The 16,216-nt window shown below is 39.5% G+C and overlaps 1 protein-coding gene across 2 annotated transcripts in view; it reads left to right on the forward strand.

The window, feature by feature from the left end:
- Positions 1–16,216, forward strand: part of DCLK1 (doublecortin like kinase 1) — a 349,290-nt gene that overhangs the window by 170,140 nt on the left and 162,934 nt on the right. For both annotated transcript variants that reach the window (XM_039251867.1, XM_039251870.1), the window contains exon 4: positions 15,135–15,234. In XM_039251867.1, the coding sequence (XP_039107798.1) occupies positions 15,135–15,234 (100 nt within the window). The remainder of the gene's footprint in view (positions 1–15,134; positions 15,235–16,216) is intronic.

Genomic DNA, 16,216 nt, shown 5'->3' on the forward strand with positions numbered 1-16,216 from the left:
AGTAGTCATAGTTGAACTATTTCCTGATTCTAGAAGTATTTTTCTATCTAAAAAAAAAGGGGGATGGGGTTTTTCCAGCTTGCTGTAATGCTGCAGTGATAATTTAACTATTTCATGGTTCTAGAAACACGTGGAACATTGAAGTTTTAAGGTTATCATTGACTAAAATATGCCAAAAGTTTAATGATAACCTTTAACCTCAGCATGAAATCCATTCTTTACAATCACAGTCTTCATATTCGTAAATGTGCCCTAAAACAAAGCTTCCTGTTGGTATCTTACTCTACCAAAATATTCAATAATAGTATATAATAAATTATAAAATCAGTGATATTTTCATTGTTCCCCACTGTTCTAACTATAGAAACTCCTTGATATGTTGATAAAGGTACATTTTATCATTAGGGCCTTGGACATAGGCTCACAATGTCCTTCCCCGCTTGTCCATTGCAGGTGTTCCTTTCTAAATCATGAGTCAAAAGAGCTAAAAAAGGCATTGCCGCCACTCATTTAGTATAAGCCCTCCTTAGAGAAGACAAAACTGGCTCAGAGACATCAGGATCACAAAGAGTCAAGATTAAGACAAACTAGTTCTCATTCACCGTGGTCCAGGGTCCTGTCTGTTACTCATTTTCTCTCGGGGAACTGTCATGACTAATTTTCTCCCTGCTTCTCTCTTAGAATTCAAGGAGATCTCCCATAAAGGCTTTCCTGTTCTTAATAGTCTATCCTGCAGATATAATGTAAAACAACTGGCTGACAATGAACAAAGCAGAAAAGGCAAAGAGAAAATAAGAGTCTGGATAATCCAGGGTCTACACAACTCTCAAACAATCAAGAATTGGTTATTGTGGCCTGAGCGCTAACTGGCATAAATGTGAAAGGGATAAAAGCCATGTGTTTGCCTCTCTTTCAAGTTAGTACCACATCCGTAATACTTGAATAACATGTTCTAGGCTTTAAAGCTTGTTTCTGAAACTCTCTAGAACTTAACAATAGAAAAAAAGAAGCCATTAACAGCTGATGTTACCAAGAAAAATCTTCAGTTTAGAGTTTCACAGTGATCTGTTGTATTTGGACTCTCTGTCTTATCCTTTTAGTTAAAGTGAGATGAGAGTGTTTTGTGGGAAACGTTTATGTTATTCTCTATTTCTGTGTGCATGAAAGATAGACATCCATATTGTTTTGCCAAGGCTGCCATAACAAAGTACCAGGAAGTAGGTGGCTTTAAACAGCCAAAGTTTATTATCTCTCAGTTCTGGAGGACAGAAGTCTGAAATCAAGGTTCAGGCAGTGCTGATTCTTTCTAAAGGCTGTGAGGGAGAATCTGCTCCATGCGTCGCTCCTATTTTCTGGTGGTTTGCTGGCTGTCTTTGGCATTCTTTGACTTCTAGAAGCATCACCCTGATCTCTGCCTTCCTCATCAAATGGGGTTCTTCCTGTGTGCATATCTGTCTCCAAATTTCCCCTTCTTAGAAGGCCAGCAGTCATATTAGATTAGGGGCCCACCCCATTCCAGCATGACTTCATCTTAACTAATTACATCTGCATTGACCATAATTTCCAAGTAAGGTCACATTTTGAGGGTACTAGGAATTGGGATTTCAACATATGAGTTTGGGAGGGAGGCATACTTTAAACTATAGCAGTATCTTCACTGAGATACTGTTTAAAAAAAGAACTACTTTGTTCATTGTAAAGGTTCATACAAAGGCATTTCTTGAGCTCAAAAAATGTTAACAATTCATGTGTTTGGACACTGAAGGGCAGTATAACACTACAGATAATGCAAAAAGAAATCTCCGTCTCAGTTCCTGTAGAAATTGAATTATGATGTTTTGTTTAAACACATTTTATGAGCATGGCTGCTATATATGGTGATTTTGACCTTTTTCCTATCTGATGAGACCTAATGATAGAGGCACAAGACATACAAGGAAATAACCTTAATATTGAGATTCACATTCAACCATTATGCCTTTTTTTTATGGTTTTAAAGCTGTAAATCGCTGCTCATCATGGCAGTTCATGCTTAGATTTCATTTCCTTAAACATCAAGGAAGTTGTGATTGGCATGGACAAATGTTTCAGCATGGAGGGAATGTTTAGTCATCTACTTGTCAGGCACTTGAAAAGAATATGATTTTTCAGGGGATGTAAGGATATAACTTATATTAATAGAGTTATTGCATTGTATTCTTCACATATGAAAGAAAATGGATAACACACAGACGGAAAGAAAATGTTATTTTCATGCACTTTGGTCAATGCTGATTGTAGTTCTAATGTCTTACGGTTGTCTAAAGTCTGACAGCCATTAGATGGAATAATTTTCAGCATAAAAACAGTATAAGGGAAGGACAAATGAGAAACTGCTGATTTATTCTGCCTTCTATCCCATGATCACTGACTTTTCTGAGTGTCATCTTGGGAGTTTATGCTTCAGCAGCATTAACTTAAGGCCTATATGCTGTTTTTTGCCTTTTACTAAACACTTCTCTGCCTGACACATGTGCATGCATTATCTCAGCAAATTCTTTCTACCATCCTGAGAGGTGAATACAATATTATCCTCATTCTCTCTGCGAAGAAAAGGAGATTTCCAAATGTTGAGTAACTGACCCAAGTCATCCAGCTAGTAATTAATGGAATTGAGTTTTAAACCTGACATTCTGTGATTCCAGACTACAATGCAAAGCCTTTCAAGGATACTATAGTCATTGAAAGCCACTAATGTATGCCATTCTGTATTGGCGAATTGTTGAATGAGAACTAGAACGGAATAAAAAAGTGTAAACATGAGTATGTTCTCAAGCAGACCTCAAGAGCATCTCCCTGTACTAGATAGATGTTCCCTGTGCAAATGGACCTAACCTTTTACGTGCCATTATGTGCTTCTCTCACACTGTGAGAGAAGGCCAGCAATAAGATAAGTTTGTGAAAGGAAAGAAGACTCATGTCAACTTACTCATGATTTAGGAGACACCTAATAAATAAAAATCAACCGTCCAAAATTATTTGTGAAAAGCTTTGAGTTTTTCCTCATACTTTCATGTCTTAGACCCCCAATCTATTTCCCTAGATGGTTGAGTTTTATTTACCCTGCCTCTTTCCAACTAGAGCTAACATTTCTAATAATTTTTAGTAGTCATGGATGTTTTTCATAATTGGGCAGAGCAGATGCGATCAAGAAGAAAATTACTGCTTATGATTGATTTTCATTCTTTTAAGCGAAGACTTAAATTTCATTTCTGAAATTTTTTTAATGTTTTAGTTATTTCTGAGAGAAAGAGAGAGAGAGACAGCATGAGCAGGGGAGGGTCAGAGAGAGAGGGAGATACAAAATCTGAAGCAGGCTCCAGGCTCTGAGCTGGCTGTCAGCACAGAACCTGACGCGGGGCTCGAACCCACGAACCGTGAGATCATGACATGAGCTGAAGTCAGACGCTTAATCGTCTGAGCCACCCAGGCGCCCCAAGACCTTTCATTTCTGAAATGAAACTGGTAGCTTTCGAAACCATGATTATCCAGGAGATGACATAAGAGGTGGGAGAGACGCGGAATGTGTTTGGTTCCATCTCTACTGAACTGGTAACATTTGCTCTGAAATTTCATGCTACCGATTCTCCAGGCCGTCTATTTCCCTCCCCTTCCCTCCCAGGAAGGGAGAAGGGAGATGGTAGAAGACAGGAAGGGCACAAAAACCAACCTCAGCTGTGACAAATCTACCTGTTTCCCGGGACAACCATGTTAGTGAACGTGGATGAACCCACGTGCGCGCACACACACACACACACACACACACACACACGTCTTTCACAGCCTCCAGTTTTCAGAGATGTTAGGTCCTGACTACACCCTGTGCTACCTTTGGAAAGTACAGGAATTGGAGTCAGTTGGGAAGCCTGGTTGCTTCCTTGGGACTCTGGCACAATCATGGAGACCAGCCTTGTGCACATTAACCACGGCTAATAGCCTCTTAGTTGAGGAATTCTCCCCTCGAGATTGGAAACTGCCTGCCCATGGGTTGAATCCAGGACACAGGTGTGTTTTATTTGGAGTCCACAGTGTTTTTTATAAAAAATGAATTTGTTGCCAACTTTTAAAAATTGAGGACTTTCAAATAAAAATACGATTTCACTTTAAAGAAAAATCAGTCTAGCCGCCCTTGGCTTACTTTGCTGCATACCAGTTGTCAAATAACTGCTGCCACCCCATTTAGGTGAAGGGAGGGTTCCAGTTTATTACATTCCCCACCAGTTTCCTATTGTCTGACTATGTTAATTACCATTTATCGCCCCATTTGCACTGTGTTTTATTATGCCTGGCCCACTTCACTGTTTGTTACCTTCCAGGCCTCCATAGGTGTTTGAAGTCCATATGCTTTATTTACACTTGTAGCTCATGCTTGGTGGAAATGGCAACCAGCCCTGTGTTATTCATTCAGCTCTAAATTTAGATAAAAAATAATTATGGAAAGTCTTATACATGGTAGAAGATGAAGACAAAGAAGAAATATTGGCCTAGAGTATTTTGGTCACCATATATAATTCTCTGAAAGACCATTGAGTAAGGAATATCTCCAAGTATGTATTTGTAGTTGTATCAACATTTATTCATACAAATAATGTTTTAAACCAAGTCTGCATTTGGGGCTGTAAAATTTTTTATCTTGCTACTGCCATCTCTCTTTCAGTCCTTTATTAGCTGTGCTTGGATCTTAATACAGTTATGCAAAAATGGTATTATTATTATTCAGACAATTCCAGAGAATGTTTTTATTGGCAATTTTAAAAACTGACTTGCTCTGGAGAATATTTTTAGAAGATGAAGTACTTTTCTCCAATAATAGTTTTTTTTTTTTTTAAATGTTTTATTTATTTCTAGGAGAGAGGGAGACAGCGTGAACAGGGGAGGGTCAGAGAGAGAGGGAGTCACAGACTGAAACAGGCTCCAGGCTCCGAGCTGGCAGTCAACACAGAGCCCGACGCGGGGCTCGAACCCACGAACCGCGAGATCATGACCTAAGCGAAAGTCGGACGCTTAACCGACTAAGCCACCCAGGCGCCCCTCTCCAATAATAGTTTTGATACTATATAAATGTTTTTATTAGCTACTTTTGAGTTTGGGTCTAAAAAAGTAAGTTTTGCACATAATAGCTTTATAATGTAATTTTAGGTTGCATTTGTACTAAATACTATTGGGATCATCATTCTCAATTAGAAGTGGTTCAGCATCTGAGGAGCAGAATGCTGACCAATACTGAACACCTAGAAAACAAAAGTCTCTGTCCTCAGCTTATTTAAAAAACAAACAACCAAACAAAAAACTTCCAAAGTTTTATGAAGTTTCCCACCATGGTGGCGATGGTGATGGTGGCCATGGTGCTGATGGCTAGGATCTAGGCTCAGGGTGGCCGTGGTGATAGTGGCCATGGTGCTGATGGCTAGGATCTAGGCTCAGGGTGGCCATGGTGATGGTGGCCATGGTGCTGCTGGCTAAGGTCTAGGCTCAGGGTAGCCATGGTGCTGATGGCTAGGGTCTAGGCTCAGGGTGGCCGTGCTGATGATGGCCATGGTGCTGATGGCTAGGGGTCTAGGCTCAGGATGGTGCTGGTGATGGCAGTAGTGGTAGCAGCCATTTTGTAGATTCAGCTTTATAGGATCATCATTGGAAACCATCACTCACCTGAGAAGACTAATTTAAACCATATTAAAAAACCCCTTCTAATGTCAAGCTATATACCCAGACAAGTAGATTAGAAATAGAAATATTTAAAGCAACCAATTCCCATCCTTTAATGTCAGGCAGCATTTATAAATGTTAGGCACATATTTCCATGGCTTTGGAAATATCTTTTTTTTTTTTTTTTTTTGCCTGTAAGTGACAAGCCAACGTGCAAGAACAGAAAAGGCAGAATGATTTTCTTTATTATCCCTCAGATATGAGTTCTTTGGATTTTGATTTTCTTGCAAATTTTGTTTTAAATTCAGGTCCTTCACCAAAGGGTCCTTGTGAGGAAATAATCAAGTCTCTTCAGGGCCTGGCACACTGTAGGCCTTGACCCTGGCCTGGGGCTCCTTTGAAAACATCAGGAGGGAAATTCACAGCCCTGTGATTCACTGGTCACATGCAAGTTGAGTAAGAGTTAACAAAATCGCAAGATAGCAACTAGTTGCTTTAATTACATTTTTAACTCCTGACGCAGAGAAATAATCTGAGGGTGTTGGCCCGACACAGGTCTTGTGGGCTGGGTTTATTTCTCTGGATTTGAAACCTAACCTTTGTAATGCAAGTGCCCTAAATTCACTTGCACGCCAAGAACCCTGCCACATGCCTTACGCTAGCTAGCGTTTTGGCAACTCCATTTCTATAAGGAGAGTTCTGTCGGAGTGTGTTCCCCAGCTTGCTGGCCTAGCTGCTGCCCATGCGGACCAGCAGCTGAGAGCACGACCAAGGACTGAATGTACTTCCCACTTTGTGATTTTTTTTTTTTATTGACTCAGCAAATTAAATTGCTTACACATCAACAGACGACATTTTCTTTTCCATTTTTTTAAGCATCAGCTTTTTTTTTTCAGTGTTAACTACCTGCCAGTTCTGAATTTCAACAGTATAATCTGCTTTTGCACAAAAAAAGGGGGTGGGACTTCTTAGAGCCTCCAACTTGTAAAGAAGTAGTTTGAGGCTCTTTAATTTCCTCCGTTATTATTATTTGAGTCATGTATTTCTTTTATTAATGGCTATATCTTTCTCTGGGCAAGAATCAGAGTTTCCTTAAAGGATTTTTCTTTATCAGAAGTGTCTTGCTAGAAGAACAGTTGTAGAATAAATTGTCATTTGCATATGTGTATTATCAAAGAAATGAAGAGGTGATTAAGTAAAGAAACAATGGAGAATGTATTTTTTATGACAGGAAGGTGGCATAACACATTCCTGATATTTGGTTATAAAACGAACTGTCGACATATCTTGGTACCAAAAATGTATGAGAGTGCCTGAGTATAGATCAGAAAAATTCACACTGGTTGACTTGTAATGTCACGTGCATAACAACACTGAATGCTAAGAGTGGAGAAAAGAAGCCAAGTATGGAATGAAATTGGAAGAGAAGCCTTATCAAAATTAGGCTTTGGCAGGATGAGGATGCCCACATGTGCCAAGTTTTAACTGAAAGCTAGTTATAATGGTCACATTATGAATTGTGCAGAAAGAAGGAGGTGACTGATTCTGGTGCTTTAGATACATAGGTGGTTGGATTTTTTTTTAAACACGGGTAGATGTAGCGTTCCTTTTTGGTAAAGAACATCTCATTAAAACTGGACTTTTCACCCTGCCCCCTATAACTGGTACCTAGAAGAATGAGAAATTAGAAATGAGTATTTAAAACAGAAAAGAAAATTAAAATAGAAAGGGTATGCCATACTCAGTGATTCCAGTAAACAGACTGAATTTCTTGGCTTTTATTTTTGTGATTGTAATCTCGATTAAAAGACATTAAGTAAGTGATGGTAAAATAGTTAGGTGTTTCACACAAAGAGGGCCACTTGATAAAGACACAATGACTTGTACGACTTCAAAAAAGAGACTGTGGCTGAGAGATTTTCCATTTTGCTGGTAGAGGGCGCTCTTGGAAAGACGATACAGGCATCGCTGAAAATCTTGCCCAGCTCTTGTGATGTCAGCGTCACCATGGAGATCTCATTCCAGCGAGGGGGAATGGATTCCACAGTCCTGCTTTGGAAATGTGTAAATAGCAGATGCTTTTATTGCCTTTGTTTGAATCTCTGTCCATGCAAAGCAATTCAAGCCGGAAGCTCAGAGGAGGGGAAGTCCATATATGTCTGTAGTGGTTTTTTAACTCCCTGTAAGCAGCCCAGTCTCCTGGGACAAGTATGTGTAATGACAAGTTAATGGAAAAGATATAAATTCAGATTTCACATAAAAAGAGTCAGAAAACCAAATATGTCTTCCTAGGATCAAACAAAAAACTTCAAACTTCGTTTTTAAAAAATGTATTAGACATTTTTTATTATAAACTATTAGTGTACAATATATGTGATCACTGTATTAAAATGGTTTTATTAAGTGAAATTTATAATACACAAATGTAAGGGTATGTGCTTCTATGCTTTGAATAGATGTGTTTTCCTGTAGCTTGGTAGTTAAGAGTCTGCTTTTGAATTGTAACTGATCTAGTTTCAAATTTCTACACATCTTCTGTTGAATCTGGCTAAGTTGTTTTTTTTAATTTGAAAAATAGGGATACAAATAACATCTAACGAACTGTTGTCAGAGAGAGTCTTTCTCCTTTACAGCAGAGAGGGTCCAATGCAATAAAGTATATTAAGGATTCCATATAATAATGTATATAGAACTATTCTTGTTGCTATGTCACACCAAAAAAATATTTTTATCTTTTTTATACATATCTTCAGCATATAAATCACTGCAGTAAAACATAGTGGAGCCAAAATAGAAACTGATAACCAAGAGAACTTAAGGAACTGTTCTAAGTTTATACAATGTTTATTGCACATCTAGGCTCAGAACCCAGGTATTGTGATCATTCAAGGACTTTTTCCAGCACATCTGGCAATTATAACCACCACATTTCTTGAGATACAGTGGGTTTGGCATTAATCTAAGCACCATCAGAGATAAATTCTGATAGAATAAATGCGATGTCTTTATTTGGGGCTGGATTTTCATATAATAACCAAAGCACTAGGTAAGAACTAAGTGCTGAAAATTCATTGCTAGAATATGAATAAGCATTGTATGCCATAAACTACTTTTTTATGAATTGCATATAATACACATACAGTTTCTTTTCTAGTGTAGGGACATTTCAACAGAGGGTGGTTTTTTCAGAGGAATACAAATCTCTGGATCCCACAAAACTAAAAGTCGTGACAGATCCCAAGGGGTCCTGAATTTAAAACCATGCTTCTTGTGGTAGCAGGTGACCATACTTGTTAATGACGTTCACGGCATCGTTTCAGTGGAAGCCTGATGGGAATCAGAAGCATGTACTATATCCCATCTTCGTGTTAGCAACTTCTGCCCGCATTGCACCATTTCCCTGATGCTAATTCAAAGTATGTGTTTCCCCAAAATAGTTATACTAGTAGAATTCCTATTCCCAAAGTGAGAAGGGGCACCTATATGCTGTATATTATATAAATTCACTTAGGAAGTTAAGCCTGTTGGTATAGCACCCAGGAGCTACATACTATGTTCTGTTTTTTGTTTATATTAGGTACATGTTTGGGGGTGCCTGGGCGGCTCAGTCAGTTAAGCAGTTAATTATCTTACTCAGGTCATGATCTCGCCGTTCCCAAGTTCGAGCCCCGCATTGGGCTTTGTGCTGACAGCTCAGAGCCTGGAGCCTGTTTCAGATTCTGTGTCTCCCTCTCCCTGTCTCCCTCTGCCCTTCCCCTGCATTGCTCTGCCTCTCTCACTCTCGAAAATAAACATTAAAAAATTTATATTAGGTACACATTTGGCTTATACTTATTTGGAAGCAAAAATGAATTTAAGCTAATAAATATAGCTGAAATTTATTGAGGACTTTGATTCATAGTCTAAATTGATCTCGTTTTTAAAGTAACCAACACGATAAACATATTTGATATGAGACACAAAGAGATGAACATCCAAGTGGCAGAGTGGGGTTAATCCAGAACCTGGACTTTGATGACAGGTTGCGCTCTTGGAAATTGTATCAGAGCAGCTGTGTATGTGGTGCTGAAGAGCCCTCCCCAGCTACCTCTGCCCTGTCTTTAGAAACAGGATGTGTTTCAAGAGAGCTGACGGGGCTTCCCTGACTTGCCCAAGTCAGCAGTGATCACAGTGCAGGGATGGCAACTCAGCCACCTGACTCCAGGCCCATGACAAAAACCACTGGTAGGTAATGCTGTTTACTCTCTGCTGATTTGCTAATTCACAACAGTGTGTTAAGAATTCTTTGGAGTGTAAGTCTACACACATATGTACTGGAAAAGAAGAGAGGAAGGATGAGGGCAGTTGTATTCTTAAGGCCCAGCACGGTGGCTAGTAAGTAACGAGTTCAATAAACACTTATTGAATGATGACTAGGGGTTTGGGGAAGGGATAGGTCACTTTGGATTGGAGTGGATAGAAAAGGTAAGGCTTGGATCTTCAATTGAGGCTTGAGTCCCAGGAGAGATTTGAACAGGCAAAGAGTTAGGTAGGAAGGGATACCAAATGGGGAAAAAAAAGTCATACAAAAACCCATATAAGTAGGAAAGAAGAAGCCCTTTACTTAGAAGACTATGTAAAGCAGAAAAATAGGACCATGTTTTGGGTTATAGCACAGTCCATTGCATTTATCCTTATATCCATCCATCCATCCATCCATCCATCCATCCATCCATCCATACATCTAGTCATCTAATCATCCATCCATGTATCCATCTGTCCAAATATCCATTCGTCTATCCATCCATCCAACTATCCAATAAATGCTTATTAAGTATCAGGTACATGGCATGACTACTGTAGACTTGAAAAGTAGGTTGGAACCAGATGGAATGCCAGACTCAGAAAACGAACTTTAATTTGATGATGGTAAGCCATTGATTTTTTTCTGAAGCATGGAAAGAGGTAATGAAAGTTTAAAAGAAAGAGTAGATTAGCAGAATTAAATAGGATGGACTGGAGAGAAAGGAGATCGGAATGAGAAACTCCACTGGAGGGAAACGCCCAGGTCCACAGGTAGGAGAATAAGCTCTGGACGGATGTGGTGATGGGGGTAAAGGGAAAGAGCACAGGAAAGGCTTTGTTTTGCGAGATGTTAATCCAGAAGTGGAACTTATTCTTTTTTTTTTTTTTAATGTGTTTTCATTTATTTTGAGAGAGAGAGGGAGGGAAGGGCAGAGAGAGAATCCCAAGCAGACTCCATGCTGACAGCAGGACTATCAGCCCTCCATCTCGCGAACCTGAGCTGAAACCAAGATTCAAATGCTTAACCAACTGAGCTGGTGAGGTGCCCTAGGGACTTTTTTTTTTAAAGCTTGTTATCACACTGAATTTCGAGAACCTCAAATATATTTATTTATTTATTTATTTATTTATTTATTTATTTATTTAAGAGAGAGCAGGAACCGAGGAGAATGACGGAGAGAAGGAGAGGGGAAGGGGAATCATAAGCAGACCCCATGCTCAGTGCAGAGCACGATACACGGCTCGATCCTGGGATCATGACCTGAGTCAAATCAAGTCAGATACTCAGTCGACTTAGCCACCCAGGCATCCTGAGAACCTCACATTCAATAACACCGTATAGATGTATAAAATTAGTTCTTTATGCAAAACATTGATTTTACATTTCTACCTATCCTAATCCTTTGACATCAGAATGTCCAGTAATGCCTGAAGGAAAATTCTCATAGTACATTGGCCTAGAGAAGAGGGTTCTACATCTTCTTCTGTTATTCTTTTTTGTTAGAGTACGTTACAACCACCTCTAAATCAGTGATAGAGGGTGAGAGCATGGATAATTGAAGTGCTCAGATTATCCTAAATCCATCTTTATCATAACTTTGTGTTTAAGCCTCCTTTACTATCAAATCTTTTATCATGGCTTCTAAGAAGAAGCAGTTTTATAAATTTGAATTTGATCTCCTGACCATACATACCTTCTTTGGTCAGAGGTTATGAGCAGGGAAATGGCTAAATGATGCCAGAGCAGAGAGCACAGAAAACATTATAATTTCTGATAGTTTAACAAATTCTTTGATTTTAGTCACTGAAGATTGAGAGGTAAATGAATACATGTTGCCTGGCACTGAAATGACTTTTCCCTGTCTTTTCGTGCCGGGTGATGACAGTTACTTCTCTTTAACAATTGCTGCATTCCTTTTATGTTCTTGGAATCCTGGAGTTGGAAACAACATCAAAAGTTCATCATGTTTCATTTCCTACTTGCCAACAGAATTAAACCTAAACTGTCCAAGCTGGATCATTGGCTGCTCTGTTCTTTGAGTCTTGGGCTCAGCGGATGGCTATGGGTATATGGTGGAAGGTAGTTTGTTGGCTGGCAACCTGCTTATTGCGTGTTATAGTTTGTTTTTAAATTTTTTTAATGTTTATTTTTGAGAGACAGAGAGAGACAGAGCATGAGCTGGAGAGGGGCAGAGAGAGAGGGAAACACAGAATCTGAAGCAGGCTCCAGGCTCTGAGCTGTCAGCACAGAGCCCGATGTGGGACTCAAATCCACGAACCCTGAGATCATGACCTGAGCCAAATTCAGACACTTAACCAACTGAGCCACCCAGGTGCCCCTCACATGTTATAGTTTTGATGATAGTTATCTGCCTGCTTAACGATAGCATAAGACATGCACACATAGATGAATGTGATCTGATTGGCAGTTTGCTGTTCTAGAATACAAATGATGAGAATATGTGGAACAGAGGGACAATTCCTTTGGTAAACAATATTTTTCATCTATTAGGGTTTGTCATCATAATGTTTGGCACAAAGCTTAGTACAGAGTAGGCCCATCATAGATGTTTGAAGGAGTACAAAAAGAAAATCTAGCAAATAAATATTTATGAGCTAAAGAAATGTCGTTGTCCAGGAGAGTGATAACTGTTCTTCCCCTGTGCGTTCCCAGAGTTCTTCTCACCTCTGGGTGTCAGTGCCGACCCAGAGGGAACCACATCACACATTAGTCCATATGATGCTGTGTGAAAAAAAGAGTTCTGGAATCAAATAAGATTGGGAAATACTGGATTTTCTATATCCTCTTTGGAGTTGTGTACATTAGTGCATTAGGGCTTTGCAAAGACCAGAAGTAAAGAAGCCTGTTTATATTGGATGAACTCAGTATTCGCCAAATCTGTGTGGCCATTGAACTCCCCCCGCCCCCTTTTTTCCCACAAAACCTATGGACCATTCACACTCTAGGAAATACTGCCTTAAGGTTAATTGTTCACATTTTAGCCTGAGGGAGAGAACATGTTTTATTCCTTTTGTATGTATGTGCTCTATGCTAACTGGTGTAGAGTAGACGCTATAAAGACTTATGCGTGTAAAATGAAAATGGCCTGTGTGGGTTGGTTGGGATCACATCAACCACTGATCGAGAAGGCTAGGGTAGGATACTTGTCGTGGAGATAAAGATGAACAGGGTCACAGATGAGATCAGACAGAAAGGGAGGAGTGAAATTGAGTGGGTGCTGAATCAAAAGGACCTGTTTTTAACCCAAGTAGAAGACCAGAGCTTCTGACACCACTCTTGAAGATCTTTAGTCTATTTTTTCTTTTTTGTAAATTTTTCAATGTTTATTTATTTTTGAGATAGAGAGAGACAGACAGAGCTTGAGTGGGGGAGGGGCAGAGGGAGAGGGAGACTCAAAGTCTGAAGCCATCTACAGGCTCTGAGCTGTCTGTACAGAGCCTGACCCAGGGCTCAGACCCACGGACCGCAAGATCATAACCTGAGCCAAAGTTGGATGCTTAACTGATTAAGCCACACAGCTGCCCCTTTAGTCTATTTTTCTTGATAATTCAATGTCCCTCTTAAATCACCTATATATTCAAGCTTTTCAAAAATCTGTTGTGGGTGTACCTCACTCACACTTAATGCGATTATCAAACTATTATAGAAATTTCATTCTTAAAATTTCAGTCAAGCGATTATTTGGAAATGAAAGCTATTTGGCAAAACTATTTGAAGGCTACACATCACCACATTTTGGGTCTCTGAGCAAGGCTGTGTTCTCCCAACTTACTATTGTAAGTCTTACAGCACCTTTGATGTGAAAGAGCAGTGCCACCAAACACTGACTAAGAGCAGAGCCCAGATGTGCCCTGCAGCTGACTGCAGACAAATAAGGAGCCGTTAATAGTAAACACGGGCCCCAAGGATCTAACACTTCAGGGGATTTTTCTGTGGCCTCAGATATCCAAGGGGAAATGCTATTAGAAAGTCTATTTCATACAGCTCTGAATAGGTGCCTTCAATTGGCCGCTTTATGATTTGCTCCAAGCAAAGGAAATTGAAAATAGATAGAAATCAGCAGTGTTCCCAGTGCCTTGTGTTGGCATCATACATATTGTGAACAAAATATTACACCACATATCTAGAGACAGAGGGCCGTGTACTTGAAATTTTTCATTTGGACCACGTGTACTTGAAAAACGACATTTAGCTCTCTTAAAGTTCTTACTGAGGAATAAGCTGAATAAATACCCAAAAGTTGTTTTAAAACCTTCCTTTGGTGTAACTACAAGAAACTGGGCAGCACAGGAGTTTTAAAGTTTAGAATCCCTTGAGTGGTGGGGCATACACCATAACTTGAGTTGGCCAGACTCTGTATCTGAATTTCAGAAAGAACTACCCTATTATTCCTTTTATGAGGACTTCCATTTCCATTTCTTCTTTTTTTAAGTGGATTTATTTATTTTGACCAGAGGTGGAGGGGAGGTGGATAGAGAGGGCAGAGAGAGAGAGAGGGAGAGGGAGAATCCCAAACAAGCTCTACACTGTCAGTGCTAGAGCCCGATGCGGGGCTCGAACCCACGAGCTGTGAGATCATATGAGCCAAAATCAAGAGTCAGACACTTAAGGACTGAGCCACCCAGGCGCTCCTCCCTTTCTGTTTCAACTAGAGGTAGAAGGGGTGTAAAGGAGATCATTTTATTCATACTGTGATACAGATATTTTCCTTCAGTAGTTATCCCAGTAATCACCCCATGATTACTATATTTGTTGCTATAATCATGTGCTGACTTTTACTGCTATCTAGGAATATTACATTCAAAAGAATAAAGGGGTGTTCCTTTTCCACATCTTACTGCATCCACTCTACTATGAAAGTAAAGGGCTCTTACCCCATAGCCTATTGATATGTCAAGTAATAAATGTGACAGTTACCGGTTCTATTTTCTTTATCCCGTCTTCCTGCGCAACTGAAATGTAACATGTTTCTTACTAGTAACAGATGCTGGAAACCTTTTTTTGAAATTCCTCTGGAGAGGCTGTCCTGTTGATTCCATTAGACGTGGGAAGTGGCTTTATGCAGATGTCTGCTTGCTGGGATGCAGTGTTGTAATTGCTGTTCTGCTGACCCCTTGCTGAGTGCCATGCTTTTCTCTTGTAGGTGATGTGCCTTCAGGACTTTTTTGGTGACGATGACATTTTTATTGCATGTGGACCGGAGAAGTTCCGTTACCAGGATGATTTCTTGCTAGATGAAAGTGGTAAGGAAAAAAAAAAAGTTCAAAACCAGGGGAAATTTGAGGCAGCTTTCCAAAATGAGCTGCACCAGGCCAAGATTATGTCAACCCCAAAGCTACCAAATCAGTTTCAGATCCTCACCCAGCATGTCTTTTCCATATCTAGAATTTCTTTGATTTTTTTTTATATAGAAAACAGATGAAATGATAATTGAGAAGGTTAAATCATTCAGAAGAGTAAATGACCAACCCTAATTTATAACCATTTAATAACTAAACTGATGTTTTCTAGAAACCATGATGCAGATTTCTATATTTTTGATTCTCTGTTTTTGTCCAACATGTGTAGTTGAGAGCTTTGTAATCATAAAATTATTGAGTGTGTTTCTCTGTGAAGCTTTCACTTTGCCTCCCTTGATTCCTATCTGGGGACAGTGGCTAGGCATCCTTTTCCTTTAACTACTGCAGAATTTGTACATCGTTAGCATCTGTGAGAGACCCAAAAGGAAAGGGGTAGGTCATTGGATTCAAACCGAAATGTGATTGTTTATAAAAAATAGCAAAGAGACAGTTGATCAAGAGGGAAAGACTTGTGTCAGGAAATGAACATGAAAGGTTGGGACTTCAAGAATGATTTTCTTTTTTGATGCCATGAGTCATCTCAGAGTCCTAACAGCATCACAGGAAAGATTATTGCATTGAAAATTGAAAAAAAAAAAAGAGAGAGACCTCTCCTTAATCATATTACTTCTAATTTAATTGGGAGATACTACATATTTATGGACAATTCAGACTCTAGCTACTGGGAAGTGCTTTGTGAAGTGATAATGAATTTTATGCTTAAGTGCATGTGGAAACAAATTAGTGAGCTTCTGACAAAGTGGATGGGAAATACTCGAGTGCTGACTTGATCGGGTAAGCGACATGATGTGGGGGTGCCACTCTCCCCCTGCTGCTGTATGTTCACACATAGTATCTATATTAATGTATATATGCGTGTCATCTA

Source organism: Hyaena hyaena, unplaced genomic scaffold, assembly GCF_003009895.1.
Source record: "Hyaena hyaena isolate Hyena2069 unplaced genomic scaffold, ASM300989v1 scaffold_398, whole genome shotgun sequence".
Lineage (NCBI taxonomy): Eukaryota > Metazoa > Chordata > Mammalia > Carnivora > Hyaenidae > Hyaena > Hyaena hyaena.